Raw genomic sequence first — 26,690 nt, forward strand, 5'->3', positions numbered from 1 at the left:
ATTTTCCGTCAGCAATCACTTACATGAAGTATTTCAGCCTAAACACGAGTCTCTCCGTCACTCTGCTCTGCTGTAACCCGAGGAGAAAATTTTCCTTGTGGGATACAAGTGTTATCCAATGAGGAGAGAGAACGGCATGAAGGGCTGTGTGTGCAGCCAAGGGATGCGCGTGAATGTGGTGACGTAGCACGAGGACCAATTGATGCCTGACAAGGGCGGGGGCTGCTAACTCATGGTGCGTTCAAAGAAACTCGTACTTTGTGTTTTTCCTTCCTGTGAAGTCATACCAGTTCGATCTGGTACGAGTTCACGGGTCGGAAGTTACGAGTGGCCGTTATAGGGAACTTTCACAGACAACAGGATGGTAAAAACACGAGCTACGGGTTACCTGGAACGCTACCAAGTCGTAGTTGTGACTTGAAGCTGTAACTTACGGTTTCAAAAGCCTGCCTTGAACGCAGCATTAGCCGAAACGGCCGTGAAGCTGATATCTGCTTTAAAAGCTCATGCTTACATCATGCATGTAAAGAGTTATAATAAAACATTTCAAAATGCATGTGCAACTCGGTTAAATAAAATTCTGTTGGTCCAGTCATATATTTAGTCATTGTAGTTTTCTTAAAATCTCGTCTCGCTTTCTGATGACATGTTTGTAGAGGAGTAATCTTTTCTGCGATATATAAAACCGGCAAAACATCACCATGAAGTTGACTGACGACTAAAACAATTCAAATTGGCCGCTCTCGTTAGCATTTTCGCCACTCGTTCAAGTGTTTCACGTCTTGTTAATTTGTTTTCTGAATGTAAATGTGTTTAGGTTGTGTCATTTTCTTTTTATGCTGATGTAAAAATGTTTTACAAAATGTAAATTTGTCTCAAGTTTTGTAAAAGGTGAAACTCTTTTACATTTTGTAATGTTTGCGTTGCACCTCACGGCCGCCGTAAAAAACACTGGAAGTTTATGGCAACACACACATGATGCACAACGAACAGTGGATATTAAATATCATGATGGAGAAAGTGACAGTGAGGAACGTTAAGGGAACGTTACAGTTACAGCAACAACAGTTTTTATATATAATCACATATTTCACCAGATATCAAAAATATTGGCGTGTGGAGCTACAGGATCAGTTCAGTTCACAACAGACGTAGAAAAATGGATCAAACTTCATGAAAGTGCTTTTACAGTCGGGAGTCTGGGAAGAAGAAGAAGAAAAGCAGCAGTAGGTGAACTGCACCTTTACCCATAATGCAGTTCAGAGGTCGTTAAGGAAGTGCAGGTGGTCAGAAGTGGGCGGGGACAGTCAGCAGAGCGTCTTCTGTGGTTCGCTGGACGTTCACGTTCTGAAAGAGACGAGAGGAAACGACTGAGTGAAGGTCAAACATCAGAGACCAGGAAAACTGACTCGGTTTGAAAACTGCAAGATTTGGATGGAAACGTGTAGTTAAAGGGATAGTTCAACATATAGTCATAGCAGTAGGTTCATTACCTTTAATTATCGGTGCATGTTGTTTTGAGATGGGCGGGGCAGAGACGTGAGCTGCTCAGTGAACACAATGGAGGTGAATGGTACAGGTCCGCCTGTCCCTCATCAAACTCATCAAATGCACAATCCAACAACTCCACAACGCTCTGGTGGACAAGTTGGGACCTGCACATTCACCACGCTATGAGATAATGTGTATAATTATGTAACATTACAACACATGAAGCAAATACTCTACAAATAAACTACTTTCTCTTCTGAAATCCCTCCACCCAGCAGCCGTGTCGGAATGTAGTTCCGGCTGCATTTGCCTCTAAAACAACTCTGTCTCATAATGTTACATGATTATCTCATAGCGTGGTGAATGTGCAGGTCCCAACTTGTCCACCAGAGCGTTGTGGAGTTGTTGGATTGTGTATTTGATGAGTTTGATGAGGGACAGGGGACCTGCACCGTTCACCTCCATTGTGTTCACTGAGCAGCTCACGTCTCTGCCCCGCCGATCTCAAAACAACATGCACCGATAATTAAAGGTGATGAACCTGCTGCTGCTATGACTATAGGGATTATGGAGAGCGGAGGATCTGACTAAATGTTGAACTATCCCTTTAAACTTTAATAACTATTTATATATTAACTTTACAGTTTTAATGGACTTTTTTTTATCCAGGTTTATTGCTGATTATTGTTGAGTTTTTAGAAATTGTGTAAAAAAAAAAAATCCACAAATCCTTTGTTCATAAACTCCAGTTTTTAAACCTTTCACTGTCTGAAACTGGAGATTATTATATTATTATTTCTTGTTACAGTGTTTCAGTTATATCTGAGAGTAAAACACATGATCACTGATGTTTTCAGAAAAAAGTAAGAAGAGAGAGGTTTTTTTCTCAAATTTGAACTTTTATATTTACAATAAATAAAATTGTATAAAAAAAAACACAGCAAAATGAGAAAAATTGCATTTGATTAAATAATTGAAGCATTAAGTTTAATCACTGATGATAAATAATAGTGATAATAAACATTAGTGGGCGTGACCCTTCACATTTATATAATAAAACAGAGGTAACATAGAAATAAAGTTGAACTTCAATCAACAACGTTTCTGATCTCAGTTATTCTAAATGCAGCAAAGTGAACATTGAGGTTTAATAAGTTTCTCACATTTATATGTTTTATATACGAAAAATATAAAAAAAATACATGGAAATGAAATGACTTCATGTTAGTAATAAACAAAACACTTTGTTTTTAAAAAATGCAAAATGTTTTAGATTATGAATGTTTTTTAAAAACAACATTAATAAACTTCATATGTTCACATTCATATTTATACCACGCACACACACACACACACACACACACACACACACACACACACACACACACACACACAGCTGAGTGATTTGTCCTGATTCCAGTTTCTACAAATATGAATCAAACATCGAAGTCATTGATTGATTTTCCTCTAATAAAATGAGAGGAAGAGGAAGAGGAGGAAGATGAGACGTCTCAGGTGTGGCGGCAACCTCATCGATCGCTGAAGATGATGATGATGATGAAGATGAGGATGTTGATGATGATGAAGGTGGAGGAGGAAGAGGAGGAGGCGGACGACATCATCATCATCATGTGACTCCTTCAGTCCTTCAGACGAGCCGACTCACTCACTCTTAAACCGTGAGACTCGACTCGACTCTCACTCTGACGTTTACATCACCTGCTGTGTGTCGCCGTGGAAACCTACCTCGGGTCTGTCTCTGTGTGTGTTCACGGCGTCCACGCCTAAAGACACAGACTCCACTTTACATCCTGAGGGACAGAGGGAGAGACATTCATCATCAGGTCTGAGCATATGAAAGTAGAAAACAACTATTACATTAAAGCAGAAGTGAGTGATCCGGTCGTTTTCGCTAATGCTGCGTTCCAGGCAGGCTTTTGAAACCGTAAATTACAGCTTCAAGTCACAACTTACGACTTTGTAGCGTTCCAGGCAACCCACTCGTGTTTTTCCGACCTGTTTTACCTGTGAACGTCACTATAACGGCCACTCGTAACTTCCGACCGGTGAACTCGTACCAGATCGAAATGGTACGACTTCACAGGTCGGAAAAATACGAGTTACGGGTTGCCTTGAACGCACCATAACAGTCCTCGTCCCTACATCACCACATTCACGGCGTTCCTTGGCTGCACACACAGCCCTGCATGCCGTTCTCTCTCCTCATTGGATAAAAATTGTAGGATACGAAAAAAGTTTTCTCCTCGGCTCAAAGCAGAGCAGAGTGACTGACAGACCCGTGTTTCAGTCCAAACACTCTATGTAAGTGATTGCTGTCAGAAGATATAACTATTTAAGACTTATATTAACACAAAAATATCACTTACTTCTGCCTTAATATAATAATAATAACAATATAATACACAGGGTTCCTACACATTTGACATTTTCAAAATCCATACTTTTTCAAGACCCTAATTTCCAGACTTCTCGGTAAAAAAAAATCTAATAATTTGTGATATTTAAGTAAATAGACGTGCATAATATTAAAAAAGCATGCAATTTATCATTTGTTTTCGTTATTCTGAATGGGTATGCCATTATGCAATCAAATACTGTAATTTCCAGGAGATCGTAGCTAGATACAATAGCGCATACAAAATAATTAACCCAAATAACTTCAGATAAGACCAAACCAAGATAAGATGAATAAAATAAATATATTTCCATACAGTAGTTTCCATTTTCCATACTTTTAAAGAACTGGAAATGTAAAAAAATCAAATTCCATACTTTTCCATACTTTCCATACTTGCGTGGGAACCCTGATATACATTTAATTTATTTTTTTATTTGTTCTATTCATACATCATTGACAAAGTGATGATAGATTATTATTATGATTCACACATCTCATGCAGGGGAAGGAGCAGGATTAAGAAAACTTATTTTTCCTGCCCCTATATCAACTCATTTTGAAATTAGAAATACATGGTCTTCCAAATTACTCATAAATAACACACAAAATCATGAAATAATAATAAAATATAAAAAATAAATTATACAAAATAAATGTAATTCATAAAATAAATGAACTATTTACATTAAATTAATCGCAACTGTTAGAAAACACAACATAGACAGTAACAGCTTCTTTGTTTTCACGTCCCTCAGGTAAGAAAATAAAACAGATGATGGTGAACACACAGTTAAAATATGATGATAATAATAATAATAATGTAATAATGTAATGTAATAAAAACTCACCATAAGCCATGGGTGTCAGTTTGAGCACCGTGTGTAAAGGACACTTCAGATAAGGCAACTCGTCTGTGGAGACACAGACAGGAAGTTAAAAACGTCACAGTTCATTCAGACTCATTAACCTCCAGTCTGACACAGATCATTCATATCAGGTCAGTTTATATTTAGATTAAGTGACCTAATTAATAAATAAATACAGAAATAAATACAGAAATTCATTTTGGTAAAGAAAATGCAGTTTGTTTATTTATTTCTGTGTCCATGTGCTAATTAGGTCCAAACATCAGTCTAAAGCAGAATTAGTTACAAACATTTATCAAGACATTTAATAGTTTTCATTAATTTATTTACACTGTTTTTGCTTGTCCTTCATAGATTTTAAGAGTTAAATTCATTCAAACTCATCAAAATTACTCAAATAAAATTGAACAGTAAATATATGTAAATGAGATCAACTATTTACTAGCATCTTAAATTGAGTCCAATTGTAATTAAAATCTATGAAACTGAGTTAAATAACAGATCAGTATGTTCTGAATTAAACTGAAACTGAATCAAAACAAATTAGTTTTGAATTCCAATTTAAAGGGATAGTAGCATTTTTTTTCAAGTGGGGTTGTATGATCTACAAATAGCCCCTAAGTACTTTAATTGCAGTAGAAGACTCTCTGCACTCCTCCCGTTAGCAACGCCAGCCCATAATAGCCCTGCCCAGAGATTTACAACATACAGTGTTGTGAACAGACCCAAAGTAACGGCCTATTTTCGTGGCCTAAAAGAGGTTTTACCTGAAAAAAAATACACAGTTCCATTGTTCGCTATAATATAATTTTTTCCAGCCCCTCAAAGTGCAGGAAAAACACAGTTAATGGGAGGAGTGCAGAGAGTCTTCTACTGCAATTAAAGTACTAGGGGCTATTTGTAGATCATACAACCCCACTTTAAAAAAATGCTACTATCCCTTTAAAATGAAATGAAATTTACATTAAAAAGATTCTTCAGTTTAGATAAATGCAACTGAGTTGATTGATTCAGAATGACAGTGATTAAAGTTGAAAGCTGGTTTACCTGCCGTCTTGTCCAGGAAGTAGGCGAGCAGACAGCGCATCACGGCCTGGTGACACACGACCAGAACGTTCTCCTGCCGCTCCAGCTCCATGATCACCGGCTCCAGACGCTGCACCAGGTCTTCATACGACTGGAGGACACACACACACACACACACACACACACACACACACACACACACACACACACACGGTTAGTAACACAGAGACACACTGGGACATGAACCGCTCTCGGGTAATTTGCAACACGTGATCAAAGGTCCTCGTCTCTGGGATCAGCTCCCTGACGATCGGAAGACATGTTTAAAGGGATAGTTCACCCAAAATGTCCAACCCTCATGTCCACTAAGGGCTGGGAGAAGTTTCAGAGTCCTCCGTGCCTTCTCTGAGTTACAGCGGGGCTCCGTGCAGCACTGCATGTCCAAAAAACATCCAAATACCTCCATACTGCTCGTCTGTAATGTCCCTCTTGTATTGAAGCCCCGACATGAGAAATAGTTCTGAAAAAAATTAAATAAGTCTATATTTTAAGCTTGTTTGTAGCGGAAGCTCCCAGTGTCTCGGTTCACTACTTTGCCTGTGTCTGTGCAAATCTTGCGGGATTCCGGCAGAGCAACACTGGGAGCTTCCGCTACAAACAAGCTTGAAATATAGACTTATTTAATTTTTTTGGGAACAATTTCTCATGTTGGGGCTTCAATACAAGAGGGACATTACAGACGAGCACTATGGAGGTATTTGGATGTTTTTTGGTGTGTCTTTTTGGATAAAGAAAAGTGAGCTCCGTTCGCTACCGTCATATGGACATGCAGTGCTGCACGGAGCCCCGCTGTAACTCAGAGAAGGCACGGAGGACTCTGAAACTTCTACTTTTGTATTCTTTTGCCTTTATTTGTAACACATTTGGTTTTTGATCACGTTCTTCATGGGTGAGGTTTTCATATGAGCCCTTTGTTGTTGTTGTTGTTGTTGAAGTTCTTTATTTATAGTAGGATAAGCCCCTTGAGTTGTAACAACTCGTTTACGAGGGGGTCCTACACAAAAAACATCAAGACATAACACAACTCAGCACAATACAATGAAAGGAAACAAGACAATACAATACAATACAATACAAACACTAAAACAAGACAAAAAACAAACAAACGATCAAAGCAAGAGAACAAACAAGACAGACATATACAAAAATTACTTAGACAAAATTGCAACCAGAGTTTGAACAAATATTAGATGAGAAAATAATAGGTGAGAAAATAAAAATAAAAATATGGTGACAGAGTTAATGAAAGCAGGAGCAGGGTGTTTCAAGGTAAGTGGATAGGACTTGATTAAAACAGGTTAATGATTGCGATGATCTGATAACTACAGGTAGATGGTTCCAGTCGTTTGGACCTTTAAACATGAATGCTTTTGTACCTATTGATTTTCTATTGTGAGGCACTGCAAAGTAAGGATAAGTAGATTGCCTGGTTTGATAGTGAGATGTAAGTTGTACAAAATACTGTTTTAAATAAGGCGGGTAATCATAATAAATACATTTAAATATAAATTGCAACCAGTGTGTCTGTCGTCGAGTATGAAGAGAAGGGAAGTGAAGAGACTGGTACATTGAACAGTGGTGAGTATGATAAGGACAGTCCAGTATAAATCTGCAGATTCTATTGTACACTTTGTTAAGAGGAGCTAAAACACATTTAGAAGAGGAAAAGTAAACAACATCACAATAGTCAAATATCGGAAGGATCAGTTGCACAACCAGTCTCTTTCTAACACGATTTGTAAAACATTTTCTGGATCTATGTAACATGTTTATCCGACAATTCACTTTACGTACAATACTTTCAATATGTGTATTAAATGACAAGGTGGGATCCATCCATACACCGAGATATTTAAATTTGTCGACCTTCTGCAGAAGTGTGCCATCGTTACAGGATATAGACAGTGAGCTTGATAGAGATTTCAATTTCAAGTTAGAACCAAAGATCATAGTGACAGATTTGTTTTTATTAAGAAGTAATTTGTTGCACGAGAGCCAGTCTTCAAGTCTATTAAAGTCAGATTGAAGAATGGCCTGCACTTCCAGTGGGTCAGATTTTGATGTATAGATGACCGTGTCATCGGCATACAGTTGTACAGAGGAATTATTGAAGATTGATGGTAAATCATTTACATATATAGAAAAAAGAAGGGGTCCCAAGGTAGAACCTTGTGGCACTCCTCTTTCCTGGATCAGACAGTCAGAAAATTTGCCATCTAATGCAACACATTGTTTTCTATTGTGGAGAAACGCACTAAACCACAAAATTGCATTCTTAGATAGACCTATATTGTACAGTTTATCTAATAACAAATACCGGTCAACAACTTTCAGGTTTCATACCTTCATACCATTGTTTATATTATTTAAATGATACGTTTGTGCAAAGTAAATAAATGTAGGACAGTCCGGTCCGGTCCTCACCTCTCCTTTGGGGTACCGGTATCGATACTTGTCCTGGTCTCTGAGAGCAAACTCCAGAGGGAAATGCTCCTGGATCTCCTCGTACATCATCTCCTCACACACTCCCTGTGACGACCAGGAGAGAGACTTTAGGCAAGGCATCTTTATTTATATAGCGCATTTCATACCAAGGGGCAACTCAATGTGCTTTACTGTACATAAAGACAAAACATTTAACAGTAAGAAGTTTGCAGCATGAAATATTGATTTGTATTAAAACAATTAAGAGGACTTACAGATTAAGATTTAAAGTTCATTAAAAGAGTTCAGCCATAAGCACATGAAGAGAAATGATTTAACTGGTGATGATGATTTAACAGTTTCAGTGCTTTAAAGAAGCAGCAGTTTTCACTACACTGACTTACGGCGTCGATCTCGTTGAGGTACTTCCACTGCTCGTAGGGAACGCCCAGACACTCGGCCGTCTGGATCGTCCTCTTCATCTGACTGGTCCAGACCTTCAGGTCTTTGATGTTCTGCTCCTGGATGAACCTCCGCAGGTTCCTGGCAAACTGCAGCACAGCACAGACACACCGTCAATCACACACACACACACACACACACACACACACACACACACACACACACATGCGTATGTGAGCACGCGCTCATTGTTTAACTGTACTCGTGCATCTGTCTCTTGTGGAAGCCCATTTCTGCCACTTGATGGGCAAAACGATCTAATAACTCAAAATAATGATATACTAAGTCAAAATAATGATAAACTAAATCAAAATATTCAGAAACTAAGTCAAAATAACGAGATACTAAGTCAAAATATTGAGAAACTAAGTAAAAAATTATGATTTTTTTTGAGAAAGTATCTCATTATTTTTGACTTAGTTTCTCAATATTGTGACTTAGTTAGTCAATATTTTGACTTGATACTCATTATTTTTGAGAGAGTAAGTCAAAATATTGACATATTAAGTCACAATATTGAGAAACTAAGTCAAAATAATGAGATACCTTCTCAAAATAATGATGAATTAAATCCAAATATTGAGAAACTAAGTTAAAAAAAATTAGATAATTTCTAAAAAATATTGACATACTCAGTCAAAATAATGAGACACTAAGTCCAAATCCACTAAACTAACATCCACCTGCTGGACTCCTCCTCCTCCTCCTCCTCCTCCTCCTCCTCCTCCTCCTCCTCCTCCTCCTCCTCCTCCTCCTCCTCACCTCTTTTCCTCGGGTGGACAGACCAGAGTCTCCTCCGATCCGTCCCTTGATGTTGAGGTCGCTCTCTCCGTGGCGACACAGGTAGATGGAGCGCGGCGTGATGTGGATGTTCATCAGGTAGTAGACGATGCGGCTCTGCACGTGGTCCAGGACCCGGTTCACCAGGAACCGGTGTCCCACGTCCATGATCTTGATGTAGGACAGATCTCTGCAGGAGGAGGACAGAGTCAGAGTCACAACCGGCAGGTCGTCTTCTTCATGTCTCAACTTCAACTCAACTCAACTTCAGCTTTATTGTCCCCTAGGGGAAATTCATGTTGCAGAAAGGTAAAAAAAAAAAAAACACAGAACATATAGAGTACATCCACACAACATTGAAATGACAAGTATCCCAGAGGGCAAACTGGGAGCTGTTCCATACAATCGAAAATAAATAAGTAAGTAAATAAATAAATAGATAAGTAAGCGGGGTGTATCATGACTGTTTAGAATTTGAATTAAGTTGGGTGATGGCTTGTGTTATGAATGAGTTTTTCAGTCTGTTTGATTTGGCTTTTGGCAATCTAAATCTCCTGCCAGAGGGAAGGAGCTCAAATTCGGCATGGAGAGGATGGTCAGGACACTGAATGATGTCCTGAGCCTTAGACATTATCCTCCTGTGAAAAATTATGGGCAGATCGGGTAATGTAACCCCGATAATTTTACTGGCCACTTTGACAATGTGTTCCAGCCTCTTTTTATCTCCAAGTTTGAGACTGCCAAACCAAGAGATGATGGAAAACCATAGAATTATAAAAAATAGTCATTAATTTGTTGCACACTCCGAAACGGTTAAGCATCCGGAGAAAATGCAGTCGCTGCTGCGATTTTTTATACACAATGTCTGTGTTTTCATTAAAAGACAACTTATTGTCAACAACCACACCAAGGTACTTAAAGGTTGTGACGCGCTCCACAATCTCTCCCTTAATTACTGTTGGGGGTGGAGGGTTAGAGTTCCTTCTAAAATCTATGCACAAGTCTTTAGTTTTTGTCTTGTTACTTATATAATTATTGCGCTGCTGCATCCAAACGGTCGATCGAAGAGACGACAAAGACGATACGAGGATACGATAGATACGAGATGGAACGGTCATCTATCTTAAAAGTGTGACTTAGTGTGACTAAGATACAATATTTACATTAATATTAATTGTAAATCGATGAAACATCAACATAATCACTTGATCACGATTATTTTAGGCTTCTGATAGTGAACATCTCAGTTTTACATGCTATATAAAATCGTGAAAGGACTTAGAGTCAGTTAACTAGTAAATGATGAAGTTACGGTAAATATGTATGACAGAGTATTAGGGCCACATTGAGAAAACGTTTTTCATAGACTTTGAGAATAAAGTCATAATTTTATGAGGAAAATTGTAATAATTTTATGGGACTTAAGCGGAAAATGCATGAGGAAAATCAAGTCGTAATGGTCCCAGAAAGTGGATATGGTAGCTGTTCTGTTGCTTTCTGCAGAATAGATGCATTTTCTCCACGGCCTCATTTTAACAACTTTCCTCCTCTAAAACAACAGGTTTAAAATATTATGACTTTATTCTCAAAGTCTGTGAAAACATTTTTTTTTCTCAATGTCTCCGTCGTAAATATGTAACTACAAAATTTTTTAAAAAAAATATGAAAATGCAGACGAGTCCCTCTCCCTGTTCCCACTGTGCCGGCAGCCTCACCTGTCCAGCACCTCGTCCAGCGGCTGGTAGGACGACTCGTAGCACTTGATCCTCTTCATGAAGTCGTCGACGGCCTCCTCCGTGTTGCAGTCGATGTAGTCGGGGCTGCACAGCTTCACCTGCTGCAGAGACACACGAGCAGACAGACGGTGAAACGACGGAGCTGAAGGACATGTTTGTTCTGATGATACAAGTCAGCAGTGTAAAACTCAAAAACTCAAACCTCATCCTTTTGTCAGTTAAGTATCTGGTGCGAACACAGTTTTATCATCTTGTTTACTATAGATTATTTGTTTGTGCTACATTTTATATGAAAGGTGCTGCTATACAAATAAAGTTTGACTGATTGAAAGATTTGAGTTCTTCTTACCACGATGTTCTGTGCGATGACGTCTGGATCCTCACACACAGACTCCACAAAGAAAACCTGCAGAGACAAGACGACAACAGAGTAAATCAGAGGAGAAACTGTTGAATCAACATCTTATCCATCCATAAACAGTCTTTTTTTTTTTTTTTTTTTTTGTCATAGTAGCGTCATGTTAATTGTCTCTCTTTGTAGTTTTTTTTGTCTGTTGGTTTCTGTTGGATACATGTGTGTTTTTCCTGTTTTATGAATTCTGTTGTTATGTCCTTGTTATGTTATTTTAATGGCTTTTAACACCTTGCCAGGAGGACTACAGTCGGAAACTAGCCGTTGGCTAACACTAGCACTTTTACATTTTATTATGTCCATTAATGTGCACTGTCCTCCTTAACCTCTTCATGCAGAGGCCATTTTTGGCAATTTCCGCCTGTTTTTGTATCACTGCAATTAAAGCTTTATAACCACAGAAGTACTAATCCCACAACTATGGTTTATGGCTTAAATGAAAGAACCTTTGTCCCTTTACATCTATATCTATAAAATATTGAATTGAGTCATTCCATAAAAAAATGGGCTTCTGAAAATACAATTTTTTTGGGGGAAAAAAAAACGAGTTTGAAATTTTTGGTGAAAAGGTGATATATCAAAATCCTAATTATAAAACAGGTTGAATTTTACATATATGGTTCACACACTCCCTGTCCACATTTGTACCAAATTTTAGGTTGATATGTAAAACTACTGAGGCACTATAGAGTTTTTCCAAAGAGTGTCCCCATTTGGACACTGAGACGGATCTGAGGAGACGTGAACGAACCTTGAAGCCGTTCTGCTCAGCGAACTTGACGATGGTTCCTCTTCTCTCTCTGGTCGTGTTTGTGGCATCAAAGACCTGAAGCAGAAGGACGTGATGTTTATATATGTGTCTATAAATCCACTGTGTTCACTGTATTATTAATATTATTATTATTATTATTATTATTATTATTATGTAATGAAGCAGAGGATCAGTACTCACTGCCACCTGTCCTCCTTCAACACTCAGGTACTGACGAACGTCGTTCAGAGCCGCCATCGCACACTGACTGTTCACACACAAACACACACACACACAAGTCCCGTTTAAATAACTTTAAAGGGATAGTTCAAGATTTTGGCAAATTGGCCCATTGCCATAATCCCTATAGCAGTAGGTTCGTTACCTTTAATTGTCGGTGCAAGCTATTTTTAGAACGGCGGAGCAGAGCCGTGAGCTGCTCAGAGCTACGCTACGGAGGCTCATGGGATTTCTTGGTTTCCCTCATCAAACTCATCAAATACACAATCCAACAACTCCACAACGCTCTGGTGGACAAGTTGTGACCTGCACATTCACCACACTATGAGATAATAACACAACGTTACCAGACAGAGTTGTTTTAGAGGGAAATACAGAGACTGATTGATGAAAAACTGCAGCGGTTTGGCATGAATTTACCTCTAAAACAACTCTGTCTTGTAACATTATGTTATTATCGTTCCATTATTAATAAAGAAAATAAAGTAAACTTTTAATTATTCCACAAATGAAGAACTTTTCCCCAATTACTGGAGAATTAAATTCAATAAAGCTTGAATTTTGAATTTGAAACACATGGAAAAATATCCAAAATGTATTTGACTTACATACTGTATATTTGTTTGTTGTGGGTCAAATCAGGTCTGGGTGTTTAAAAGACGTAGAAGAAACAAAAAAACGCGCAGAAAACAACAAATAAATCCACTGTGAGTGGCTCCATGCTGCTGAAAAGTTTGTATCTGGATCAGACTGATCCGATGCAACTGAGCTCTGAACAACTGGGATAAAAGTAAAGATGGATCATTGATCCTGGATGGAAAAACATGGGATTTAAAAATCAGGATAACTTTGATCCGGATTAAACCTTTTAAAACAAGTCGGCCCAGATGAAGAACATGAACATGAACTCACCGTCTGATCTTTAAACCTTCTTCATTGTCTGGACGGAAAAACTCAAAGGACTTGTAGATCTTCAGACACTCCCTCCGGTACTGACCCACGTTGAACTCTGACACACACACACACACACACACACACACACACACACACACACACACACACGTTTTAATGTGTTATAATGGAGTTCTGCTGGTTTCTACTGTAGTGTAACATGTGTGTGTGTGTGTGTGTGTGTGTGTGTGTGTGTGTGTGTGTGTGTGTGTGTGTGTGTGTGTGTGGTACCTTTGGTGGGAACACCGATCCAGTTCAGGTAACGGGTCAGTTTCTTTGAGATGTACGTTTTCCCTCGTGCAGGAAGTCCCACGGTGACGATGAGCGTCGGACAGTTGGTCATACACACTGAAGGAAACACAAGACACACACAAACACAAACACACAAACACATGAGACATGAGATGAAACAGGAAAATGTTTTATATAAACCACGACTGTAGAAAAACAAAACACAATCAGATCTCTAAATAAGTCCGACGTTTCAGATCAGATGAACAGAAGCTGCGGTAAAAACACTGAACATCTGGCCACATCTGGAGGAAACGCTACAGCTGCTGCTGCGCCCCCTGGTGTTCACACCTGGCATCACTGTAACAGCACAGACCGGATCACAGGAGGTTATTATCACTGCTTCAGCCTGGACAAAGTAAAAATAAATGCATAAATAAATAATTTAACACCTATAGAAATGCAAAAATAAATAAAAATAGGAAATTAAAGATGTTACTTTAATCTTTTTTTTGTTGTTTTATTTCTACATGTCTGTTGTTATTCCTCTATGAGAAATGTGTAAATACAGAAATAAATGTATAAAAACAGAAATAGCTGATTTTTGTGACCAAAAATGATTTATTTAGTTATTATTTAGCATCTAATTATCTATTTCTGCTGGTGTCATATTTCATCATTTGAAGTTCTTTGTACAAAACAGGAAGTGACTAAGACAGAAACTCTGAGCTGATTGAACCAGTCAGAGCCCCGTGGTTAATAATAGCCTAATAATAATAATTAATAATAATTAAACTGAATGTTTTTGTCATGTCATTAAAGTCCATTACATCAGGTGACTCAGGCTCCTGTTGATCCACCGTCTTTGTTCGCTCCAGCAGGAATTTAATGAGTGTGGGAGGTTTTTTCTAAATAATCTGATGTCACAGTGAGAAACGTCAGGAGATCTTCAGACCAGAGACACATGTCGGCTCATTAAGGACTCATTTAAAACCACTTAACTGGACTCACACACTCCACGTGATGCTGTCCTCTCCTCTCATCTCTCATATTGTTTTCTAAAAATGTAAATGCTTCTTTACTGTTATTCTGAGACACCACAAACCTAAACAATGTTATAGCTTCTGCAGTCGCAGATAAATGAACCTTAAAATATAGATTATTATTAAAACTGTCATCTATCATGTATTTTCTTTGTATTTATATACTGTATTTTTATATATTTATATATATATATATTGTGCTATTGTATTTTATGTCTATTGTTTTTACCTTTAGGGTGACTTAACAAATAAAAATGTGTCATATTATTATCTTAATGTACAATAAAACCCCTGATCCAAACATAAACCACCCAGATTCCTCAAGACTCTCTGACTCTCCTGATGTGGAACAGCTAGATTATTATTGATCAGTCTCTTCAGAGCTCTGCTGTGATGCACACAGTGATTGATGATTATTGATTAAATAAACCAGAGGAGTTGATCAGTTTGAGCTGCAGCAGTCGAGACTTGACTCAGCAAAAAAAAAAAAACGAGCCGAGCTGCAGAAACACAGACTGGGAGGACGGAGGAGAAGACAACCGACAAAAAACATCAGAGAACTGAACCGACAGACCATAATAAGAACCAACCAACAACAGACCAGCAGCAACAGCACCTGATCATGTGTGTGTCATATGAACCAATTCACTTCAATTCAATTCAATTCAATCCAAGTGAGGACACAGTTATTTCTCTAAAGCGTGACTCAGATTTCTGGAGCAGAGGAGCTGAACATGATGCAACACCTCACACACACACACTGAGCTCAAACACACACACACACACACAGACACACACACGGTGATATTAACATGTAAAAGCAGCAGCAGCACCGTGCAGAAGATGCTCCATCACCTCCTCCTGCTGCTGCTTCTGCATCCAGCTCCTCTGGCTCTTACCACGTCTCTGCATGATGTGCCCGTTCCTGCCGGACATCCAGATCTTCCTCAGCGGGTTCTGGGTCAGTTCCCGGCCGGACGAGTCCAGCACGAAGTCCCCGTTGTCCAACATGTTGTTGTTGTTGGACGACATCAGTGGTGATAATAACAGCAGCAGCAGTAGAAGCAGCAGCAGCAGCAGCAGCAGCAGCAGCTTGGTGAGGAGGAGACTGACTCAGTGAGACAGCAGTCTGACTATCAGACTCCCGTTACCGTAATGACCGGACAAGAGGCGCAACAAAGATTCAGGAGCAAAAACATCCAGCAGCAGGAAATCCTGAACCTGAGCCAGAGTTCATGTGTGTTTGACTTTCACTGTCACTGATTCAATATTATCCTCACTATCTACTGTTATTTATAATCAACACAGAGATTTCTAATGTTTTTAATTGTCTCTCTTTTTATCTTTTAAGGCATAAGACTGTTTGTTTAGCCTATCCCACACATGGGAAATTCAGTTGATGTAGCATTGTAACATACAAGGTTAAAGCAGAAGTAGGCGGAATGTTTGTGTTAATATAAGTCTAGTTATATCTTCCAACGGCAATCACTTATATAGAGTGTTTGGACCGAAACACGGGTCTGTCAGTCACTCTTCTCTGCTGTAAGCCGAGGAGAAAACTTCTTGTATACTTCCTTGTATCCTACAACCTTTATCCAATGAGGAGAGAGAACGGCATGAAGGGCTGTGTGTGCGGCCAAGGGATGCGTGTGAATGTGGTGACGTAGGGGCGAGGACCAATAGATCCATGACGAGGGCGGGGGCTGCTAACTCCATCGGCTGACAAAAAGTTACCCAAAACGACCGGATCGCTTACTTCTGTTTTTTAAAAAAAGCAAATATAGAAACGATGTAAAACAAACATATGGAAACATAAAAATAAACAGAGAGAGAGAGAGAGAGATATTCTGAAATGTTACAGGAATATTTACAGTTATTTACATGAAAATTATACATATAAATAAATAACTACAGTACTGTCGAATGTGTAAATCAGCCTAAATAGTGGAACATTGAAAAATTAGATGAGATCTTTTTTACTTATTACGATTTTATTCTAAATTTGTTATGAATTGAGTTCTTGTTTTATAAAGAACAAACTATGGGATGAATGATCAGTGGTGTTTTTATTCTGGTTGTCTTTCTGAAAAAAAAAAACTGTTTAGCCTACATGTGTCTGATGTGTTGGTTTTGCAGGAAAAGTCAGAGTTTTGGTGAAAGTAATCTGATTACTGAGTTTGTACTGTAGGCTAACTGTTTTCAGAAAAAACACAGCAAGTTTCAGGAAATAGTTTGAAACTGCCGCACATTTATATAAAACAGATCAATATGAATACGTGTTTCTCTGCTTTTTCAGAGTTTAGAAATAAAATGGAAACTTTTTTTAAAATAATAAAATGTAAACTGTCTGATCCACTGAAAGAGAGACTCACAGATCTCTGTCATGTTTTTAGACCTTTAAACTGAACATTCAGTTAAAAGGATGGTTGCTTTTATTAAAAAACCTTTTCTAACACTTATATTTTTACTGAATTTATCCTGTTGAACTCTTTGTCTCCACTTTCACATCGTGTCCTTTCTGTTTTCTCAGAATGAGCCGTTACCGTAATGACCGGCGCGCGGAGGAAGGCGCAGCCAGAAAAAAAGAACAAACTCAGACGTTTCAGACAAAAACAAGCGGCCAGCTGTTCACGCGCAGCCCACATGGTCGGGGAATGCAGCGGCGGCCTCGACCAATCAGAGGAGAGACGGCAGCCCCGGCGGCCAATAGGAGAGCAGCAGCGGGCTCGAGGCGGGCGAGTGTTCAGGAGCTGCGCGAGAGCTACACACGAGCTTCTCACGAGCCTCACGGGGACGAGCGCATACACACAGCAGCTACAGTACACACTCTTTTTTTATACAGTCTATGGCAGAGGTTCTCAACTAGTCTCACTCTGGGACACACAGTTTCCCATGGTCATTAAGTTGCGACCCACTTTTATAGAATTCAAACCAAGATTTTTTTTTTAAAAGCCTTTAAAAACTCATTTTGCTCTTTATTGAGCAAAGTGCATTTCAGGGCACATGAATGAAACTGAGGAGTTACCATGACAACTGCATGTCCCATGCTGCATGTACGGAAGTGAATAACAAAATATCAAACTGCACAAAATGGAGACCAACAAAATGATATATTTGACTTCTAATGCATCTCTGCATTCAGAGCATATTCACAAAAGTGAATAAATATCAAATTGCACAAAATAAAGACCCACAAAACAAAACAAGATTCACTGCATTCAGGCCACATTAATAAGAAACTGATATCTTTGCATTCAGAGCAAATGGAGCAAATAATAAGAAACTGAGGAGGAGCATTACAACTGCATGTGTTCATTATTTTTCAAAATAAAAGACATGTCCAACATCAGATGTGCATAAAATATTATTTACTTTTTTGACCAGCTGTCCGCGACCCATCCAGAACGGGTCCACGACCCACCAGTTGAGAACGACTGGTCTATGGTACACAAACACACACACACACACACACACACACACACACACACACACACACTTCCTGCCAGTTACTGTTGAAAATGAACAAAGAATAAAAAATTTAAAAAAACTTCACTCAGCTGTTTTTGCTCCTCAACTTATTATTGAATTGATCAGATCAGTTTTATTTATATCCCGAGGGAAATTGAATTTGAATTTGCAGCAGCATCACAAACACAATAGACAGAAGAGACAGCACCAAAAACATCAACATAGTGCAGTAGTACATAAAAAAACAGTATGAATAATAAAAACATAGGCTACTAATAATAATAATTTACTGTTAATAATATAATAATGCATAATGCTCTCAGTGCATAGTAAAAATGTCCAAAAAACAGTCCACACAATGCATTAAAGTGCATAGTGCTGCAAGAATTGAAAAAATAAGAAACACTTTAATACCAAAGTGCATTAAGTGTAGAGGTCTAGCCCGGGAGATTAAGCCTGTCTATGGCAACAGGAATAACGGAGACCCTGGCACGCCGCGTTCTGGTCTTAGGCATCCTAAAACGGCGTCCAGATGGGAGGAGGTGAAACTCCTTATAAAGTGGGTGGTCAGGACAGTCGAGGATAAATTTAGCTTTGGTCCATATTCGCTTGAAGTATTATATCCTGACAGGCTGAGGAATCCAAACCAAGCCACACAGCAGTAAGAACAGACTCGATAAAACACTGGTGAAATAAAGTCATTAAAATGTTGCAGACTTTGAATGAATTCAATTTTTTCTTAAAGGGATAGTTCAACATTTTGGCAAACATGGCCCATCACCATAATCCCTATAGTCATAGCAGTAGGTTCGTTACCTATAATTGTCGGTGCAAGCTGTTTTTAGAACGGCAGCTTGGGATTTCTTGGTTTTCCTCATCAAACTCATCAAATACACAATCCAACAACTCCACAACGCTCTGGTGGACAAGTTGTGACCTGCACATTCACCACGCTATGAGATAATAACACAACGTTACCAGACAGAGTTGTTTTAGAGGGAAATTCATGCAAAACCGCTGATGCGGGTTCCTGTCGGGGGCAGTTTTTCATCAAGCAGTCTCTGCATTTACCTCTCACATATTGATAACTGATGAACTGATTCAGTCTTTGTAAAGTGATCAGCCCATGTTACTGTGTGTGTGTGTTGTTTTGTAAGAAAATAATGATCATTAAATGACTGGCAGCTATTTCCCCCTGATTGATCACTGTATTATCTTGTTATTGATTCGTTTTCTGGTACAAATGTCTTTTAATGTGAATTGTTTGACTCTTTTATTGTGTTTTTGTTTGGTTTTTGTTCAATCTTTGTCTTGTTGTGTGTTTTTATGTTTGGACCCTGAGTCTGGGAGAAAGTTGATGTATCTGTTGGTGATTATTTCCCCATGATGCCTCAGGTTCAGTTGGAGCAGAAAGGTTTTAATCTGTTTAAAACATCACATGTGACAATATCAACAACTGTCCAGAGTTTCAGTTTGAGGCTGAAACGTTCAAACGTCACTGATCTGGAATCAGCTCCATTGTTTATCAGCCGTCACCAGACTGAGGCAGTGACGACACTGAGACAGCAGGGGGCGCTGACAGCTTCAGGTTTTAACAGTGCATGAGTCAAAGGGCTGGAAACAACAGAGAATTAACCTGATCACTGATCAGTTTAAGAAATAATCAAAGATCAACTGAGTCTAGAGACTGATTAAATTCAGCCAAATTCTTCTCTGAAGTCTGGTACAGAGGTAGAACAGGGTTAAGGTCATGTGAGAGAGAAACTGAGGTAAAGACTCAGCTATGTGTCTGTGTTTGAATGTAATTGTGAAGATTACATTATGGACTATAGTGTTACATCAATATTAAATGAAAAGTCTTAGTCTTGGTCTTTCCCAGTTCTTAGTACTTCTATTGTAGCTATATAGCCTACTTGGGAACACGAAAACCAATAAAATATAATTAAAAGAAAAGAAAATAACATGTTTTACTGATGTAAACTGTCCAGACTCTGTGAATTAAAGATGAATCTATGTCCTGTCACATGTTTCTGTTTAAAACATCTGAGTTGAGACAGAAACGAGACAGACACAGAGACAGACTGTTGGTCAGTCCACTGGAGCAACAGACTGTCTGTCATATACGGGTCAGACACAAATAAAGGTTAACAAGATGAGCAATTCAAAAATATCTTTAAAGGGATAGTTTAACATTTTGGCAAATTGGCCCATTGCCATAATCCCTATCGTCACAGCAGTAGGTTTGTTACCTTTAATTGTCGGTGCAAGCTATTTTTAGAACGGCGGAGCAGAGCCGCGAGCTGCTCAGAGCTACGCTACGGAGGCTCATGGAATTTCTTGGTTTCCCTCATCAAACTCATCAAATACACAATCCAACAACTCCACAACGCTGTCGTGGACAAGTTGTGAGCTGCACATTCACCACGCTATGAGATAATAACACAACGTTACCAGACAGAGTTGTTTTAGAGGGAAATTCATGCAAAACCGCTGATGCGGGTTCCTGTCGGGGGCAGTTTTTCATCAAGCAGTCTCTGCATTTACCTCTCACATATTGATAACTGATGAACTGATTCAGTCTTTGTAAAGTGATCAGCCCATGTTACTGTGTGTGTGTGTTGTTTTGTAAGAAAATAATGATCATTAAATGACTGGCAGCTATTTCCCCCTGATTGATCACTGTATTATCTTGTTATTGATTCGTTTTCTGGTACAAATGTCTTTTAATGTGAATTGTTTGACTCTTTTATTGTGTTTTTGTTTGGTTTTTGTTCAATCTTTGTCTTGTTGTGTGTTTTTATGTTTGGACCCTGAGTCTGGGAGAAAGTTGATGTATCTGTTGGTGATTATTTCCCCATGATGCCTCAGGTTCAGTTGGAGCAGAAAGGTTTTAATCTGTTTAAAACATCACATGTGACAATATCAACAACTGTCCAGAGTTTCAGTTTGAGGCTGAAACGTTCAAACGTCACTGATCTGGAATCAGCTCCATTGTTTATCAGCCGTCACCAGACTGAGGCAGTGACGACACTGAGACAGCAGGGGGCGCTGACAGCTTCAGGTTTTAACAGTGCATGAGTCAAAGGGCTGGAAACAACAGAGAATTAACCTGATCACTGATCAGTTTAAGAAATAATCAAAGATCAACTGAGTCTAGAGACTGATTAAATTCAGCCAAATTCTTCTCTGAAGTCTGGTACAGAGGTAGAACAGGGTTAAGGTCATGTGAGAGAGAAACTGAGGTAAAGACTCAGCTATGTGTCTGTGTTTGAATGTAATTGTGAAGATTACATTATGGACTATAGTGTTACATCAATATTAAATGAAAAGTCTTAGTCTTGGTCTTTCCCAGTTCTTAGTACTTCTATTGTAGCTATATAGCCTACTTGGGAACACGAAAACCAATAAAATATAATTAAAAGAAAAGAAAATAACATGTTTTACTGATGTAAACTGTCCAGACTCTGTGAATTAAAGATGAATCTATGTCCTGTCACATGTTTCTGTTTAAAACATCTGAGTTGAGACAGAAACGAGACAGACACAGAGACAGACTGTTGGTCAGTCCACTGGAGCAACAGACTGTCTGTCATATACGGGTCAGACACAAATAAAGGTTAACAAGATGAGCAATTCAAAAATATCTTTAAAGGGATAGTTTAACATTTTGGCAAATTGGCCCATTGCCATAATCCCTATCGTCACAGCAGTAGGTTTGTTACCTTTAATTGTCGGTGCAAGCTATTTTTAGAACGGCGGAGCAGAGCCGCGAGCTGCTCAGAGCTACGCTACGGAGGCTCATGGAATTTCTTGGTTTCCCTCATCAAACTCATCAAATACACAATCCAACAACTCCACAACGCTGTCGTGGACAAGTTGTGAGCTGCACATTCACCACGCTATGAGATAATAACACAACGTTACCAGACAGAGTTGTTTTAGAGGGAAATTAATTCATGCAAAACCGCTGATGTGCGTTGCCTTCAGGGACAGTTTTTCAGCAAGCAGTCTCTGTATTTACCTCGAAAACGGCTCCGTTTCGTAACGTTGTGTTATTATCTCATAGCGTGGTGAATGTGCAGGTCACAACTTGTCCACAAAAGCGTTTTGGAGTTTTGGGATTTTGTATTTGATGAGTTTGATGAGGGAAACCAAGAAATCCCATGAGCCTCCATAGCGTAGCTCTGAGCAGCTCTCGGCTCTGCTCCGCCGTTCTAAAAACAGCTTGCACCGACAAATAAAGGTAATGAAACTACTGCTATGACTATAGGGATTATGGCAATGGGCCAATTTGCCAAAATGTTGAACTATCCCTTTAAAGAAAATGTTTTTATAAAAGCATCAGATTCAGATCAGAGAAAACAAATGACATCATTGTCAGCTGGTAAAACCACATGGATTCAACCTCAGGAGCCTGAACATCACTGATTTGTCAGTTCTCACCCAGATATCTGTTAAAGAGCCATAACACGCCCCCTTTAAATCACTGATATTATATATTTATCTCTTTTGTGTCTTGAACCAAACTAACTTGTCTCTTTATGTCCTATTACGAATAAGATTTATTGTCCAGGTTGTCTCCGTAACAACACAACACCTACAGTATGAAGCTGACAACGACACGTTACCATCATTAAAAAAAAACTCCTGGACATGAAACTGGGTCACAGATCACGACTGAACCGAGCAGCTCTGCTCCAGATTCATTCAGCTGTACCAGAACAACAGAACAAACAAACACCAACATCCTGGTTCTGATGATGCAGCCGCACTGAGCAGGCGCACACGTCCTGCACAACCACACACACATACACATACACACACACATATACACTTACACACACACACACAGGCTGCAGCTCTGTAATGAGATTCAGAGCGAGCGGTGAACTTTCCCCCAGATAGAGAGCAGACACAGGGAGGAGGAGGAGGAGGAGGAGGAGGAGGAGGAGCTGGAGGATGGAAACAACTCAACGACAAAACAGGAAGAAACATATATTATTATCATTATTATTATTATTATTATTATTATTATTAGCTAAATAGAGACAGAGCAGAGCCTCGGAGGCAGCGAGGTGAATTTCCTGTTGGATTAAATGTGGTGATATAATCTGTGTTGGACCAGCACAGTGTGTGTATCTGTGTGTGTCTGTGTGTGTGATTGTGAGCTGCAACAGCCTTCATCTCCATGTTATTTCAGTCTATTTGTAGCGTCACATTTCCATCACTGCCTGCGATCACACAAAAAAAAGCAAACATCTTAAAAACACATGTGACCCACAGGAAGAGAAGAGAAGAGAAGAGAAGAGAAGAGAAGAGAAGAGAAGAGAAGAGAAGAGAAGAGAAGGAGTTTCCAATAAAAAGCTGCCGTTTGTGTTTGTCTATATATAAACAGAGCCGCCGCCCACTAACACACCTTCTCCTCTGCTTTTCCTGTTTCCCAGCCCAGCTCCTCCTCCTCCTCCTCCTCCTCCTCCTCCTCCTCCTGCGGCCGACAGCAGGCTGAGCTCGGTTCATCCCCGGTGCATCTGCCACAGCAGCCTGGCCTGGCCTAGTGCTGCACACCTCCCTCTAAACCACTGAGCCGTCACAGCCTGTCCTCTCTCTGTCTGTCCCTCTGTCCCTCAGCAGCATCAGGCCGCCGGTGACAGGACAGGAAGTGGAGCTCCAGTCCAGGCTACATGACTAATAGAATTACATAATGGTCTATTCTCATAATAACTGGGTGAGTCTCTGGATTATATAGGCCACAGCTTTAGCAGCAGCAGCAGCAGCAGCAGCAGCAGCAGCAGCACAGTCCACCTGCAGCTCACAGCTCCGTCTTCTGCTTCTAGAAAACACTGGAAGAACTTCTACTGATGACAACTTTACATTAAAATGTCCTCAAGAAGAGACACACATACACACATACAAAGAAGAAACAGTTTGTGAGGCTGCAAGAATCACCATGACAACCAGATAAAAGAGACAGGTGATAATAAAAATAAAGCCTTCCATACAATGTAGGATCATTTGTTGCCATATACTGTATGTATTCACTGCATGTATGAAGATAAAGTTTTATAACCTATATGATGTTATAACTGTAGAATCTGTACATGTGCATGTGTGGAAAATCTATATAGTGAGTTTTATATGACTTTATATGTTGCAATCATACATGAGACGTGTGTGTTCATCAGTTTTACATTTATAATATGAATTTATGTCAACAGGCTTTGGTGTGGTTATATATGCACGAATCATTTACTTCTATTTCATGCATTTAGGAAAAATACATTATATGTATAAATATTGTTGTGCATTACTTATGTAAACGTGCATATTTATTCTGTCTGGACACGTATGTCACTAATATATGAGACTGTTCCCATTTCTAACAGGTTTAATATGTTTAATATACAGTTATTATGTTTTTACTTAATGTGGAAATTCAATGAATGTATATGTGAGACAGATGCATGTGAGTGTTTGTATTTAATTCACATCGACATAAGAATCATTTAGGCTATGTTAAAGATGTTTCAGACTCATGTTGAACCAGAGGAAAAATAAAAAGTTAAACAGAGTTCACTGAGCTGCAGTTCAGTCACCAACAACTCACTGACGACAACAACATCAGACTGTTTAGTAGTTGCAGCAGGCTAACAGCTAACTGCTAACAGCTGCACACAGGAACATGTCAGCTTCCACAGCAGCTGCTGCACCACAACACAACACAACACAACACAACACACATACACATACATACACACACACACACACACCTCCTCCTCCTCCTGCTCCTGCACAGTTAACACACCGACCCAGAACCAGAACCAGACCGAACCGGACCGGACCGACACGCAGCAGCTCTGCTCCCCGCTCAGAGCGCTCTGTCCCCGGCTGTCCTCTCCGCTCTGCCCGCCCCCTCAGCTCCGGAGCTCCGAGCTGCTGCTGCTGCTGCTGCTGCTGCCTACGTGACACGGGCTTGTTTACTTGCTGCTGTCCGCCTTCTCAGACACTCTGCTACACACACACACAGCTACACACACACACAGCGGGGGGGTTAGGGTAGGGGGAGGGTCTGGGGGGTCTGACCCAGACCCGGTCCTTACCTGTCCGGTCCCGGATGTTCCTCGGGCAGCACGAGCCCCTCATGGTCCCGGTGCAGAGTCTCTTCTCCTTCCAGGCTGAAGTGGAGCTGAGAGTCCGACAGAGAGAGAGATAGATAGATAGAGAGAGCTGCAGCTGCTGCACCGGGGCGAGCGATGAATGAAGTGAGGGAGACGGGCACGCGCACAGACGCCTCCACATACACACACACACATGGGTACGAGCACGCGCACATTTTATTGTTTAACTGCATGTCTCTTGTGGAAGTCCATTTCCTCAAACCTGATGAAAAAAAAAAGATCTAAAAACTTAAAATAATGAGAACTTGAAAAACTGAGTCAATAAAATTAGATATATTTTTTAATAAAAATAATGATAAACAAAGTCAACATAATAAGAAATTAATTCAAAATAATGAGATACTAACTCAAAAATATTGAGATACTTCCTCAAAATAAAGCTATACTAAGTCAAATAATGAGATACTTCCTCAAAATAATGATAAAGTTAAAATAATGAGATACTTTCTCAAAATAATGAGCAATTAAGTCAAAATGCTAAGATACATTCTCAAAATATAGACTAACTCAAAATAATGTGATACTTAATTAAACATAATGAGATACTATCTCAAAATAATGACTTACTGACTCAAAACAATGAGGTAAAAACTCACATCATATCGAAATATACAAATTGCAAGCACGTTTACTGTGTCTCAAAGCCACACATGTTGAGTTTGTTTCTGAAATCTCTATTATACAGGAATATAACATATGACGTGCAGACTGATGATGTCACATATAAGGAGAGACGTCACCAGTGTATAACATGTGAAATACATATAGTAAATATATTATAAGATGAGTTTTACATGTTAAAACAAGTTATAACCATTCATTTTAACTATATGTATTTAATTTATATACAGTATGTGGGTTTATTAAATCAACACACATTTAACAGTTTTCTATGTTTCTATATGTTTTCTGATTTATTTCTCAATCAGTTTAAACATGACTGTTTATAATATTATATATTATATTATAATATATATTATAATAAAAGTTATATATTATTATATAACTTTTAGTTATTTATAGCAGTGCAAGTGATTAAATTATATCCTTAGACCTATCATTGAGACACAGCTCAATTAGACATTACTCCCAGGACCCTCTAAGCACTTTGATGATTGTAAGCACTTTATCCCATGACACGGTTGCACTTTTGTA

At 39.1% G+C, this 26,690-nt stretch overlaps 1 protein-coding gene across 2 annotated transcripts; it reads right to left on the minus strand.

Annotated features, from left to right (window-relative positions):
- Positions 1 to 891: 891 nt before the first annotated feature.
- On the minus strand, positions 892 to 25,596 carry LOC310986087 (6-phosphofructo-2-kinase/fructose-2,6-bisphosphatase 4-like). 2 transcript variants are annotated; one of them, XM_083971845.1, is made up of 14 exons: positions 25,458 to 25,596; positions 13,850 to 13,966; positions 13,580 to 13,676; positions 12,629 to 12,695; positions 12,428 to 12,502; positions 11,614 to 11,670; positions 11,244 to 11,365; positions 9,511 to 9,718; positions 8,691 to 8,837; positions 8,287 to 8,391; positions 5,824 to 5,953; positions 4,759 to 4,821; positions 3,238 to 3,302; positions 892 to 1,347 (listed from the first exon to the last, which is right to left on the minus strand). In XM_083971845.1, exons 1-14 carry the CDS (start codon positions 25,498 to 25,500, stop codon positions 1,288 to 1,290), a joined length of 1,356 nt encoding a protein of 451 aa, XP_083827971.1. In that variant the 5' UTR covers positions 25,501 to 25,596; the 3' UTR covers positions 892 to 1,287. The 2 variants fall into 2 exon arrangements, with proteins under 2 accessions (XP_083827971.1, XP_083827970.1); XM_083971844.1 differs by lacking the exon at positions 25,458 to 25,596 and adding an exon at positions 15,792 to 16,102.
- Positions 25,597 to 26,690: the final 1,094 nt, after the last annotated feature.

The sequence above is a fragment of the Trachurus trachurus genome (assembly GCF_905171665.1).
Source record: "Trachurus trachurus genome assembly, chromosome: 5".
In the NCBI taxonomy this organism is placed as follows: Eukaryota; Metazoa; Chordata; class Actinopteri; order Carangiformes; family Carangidae; genus Trachurus; species Trachurus trachurus.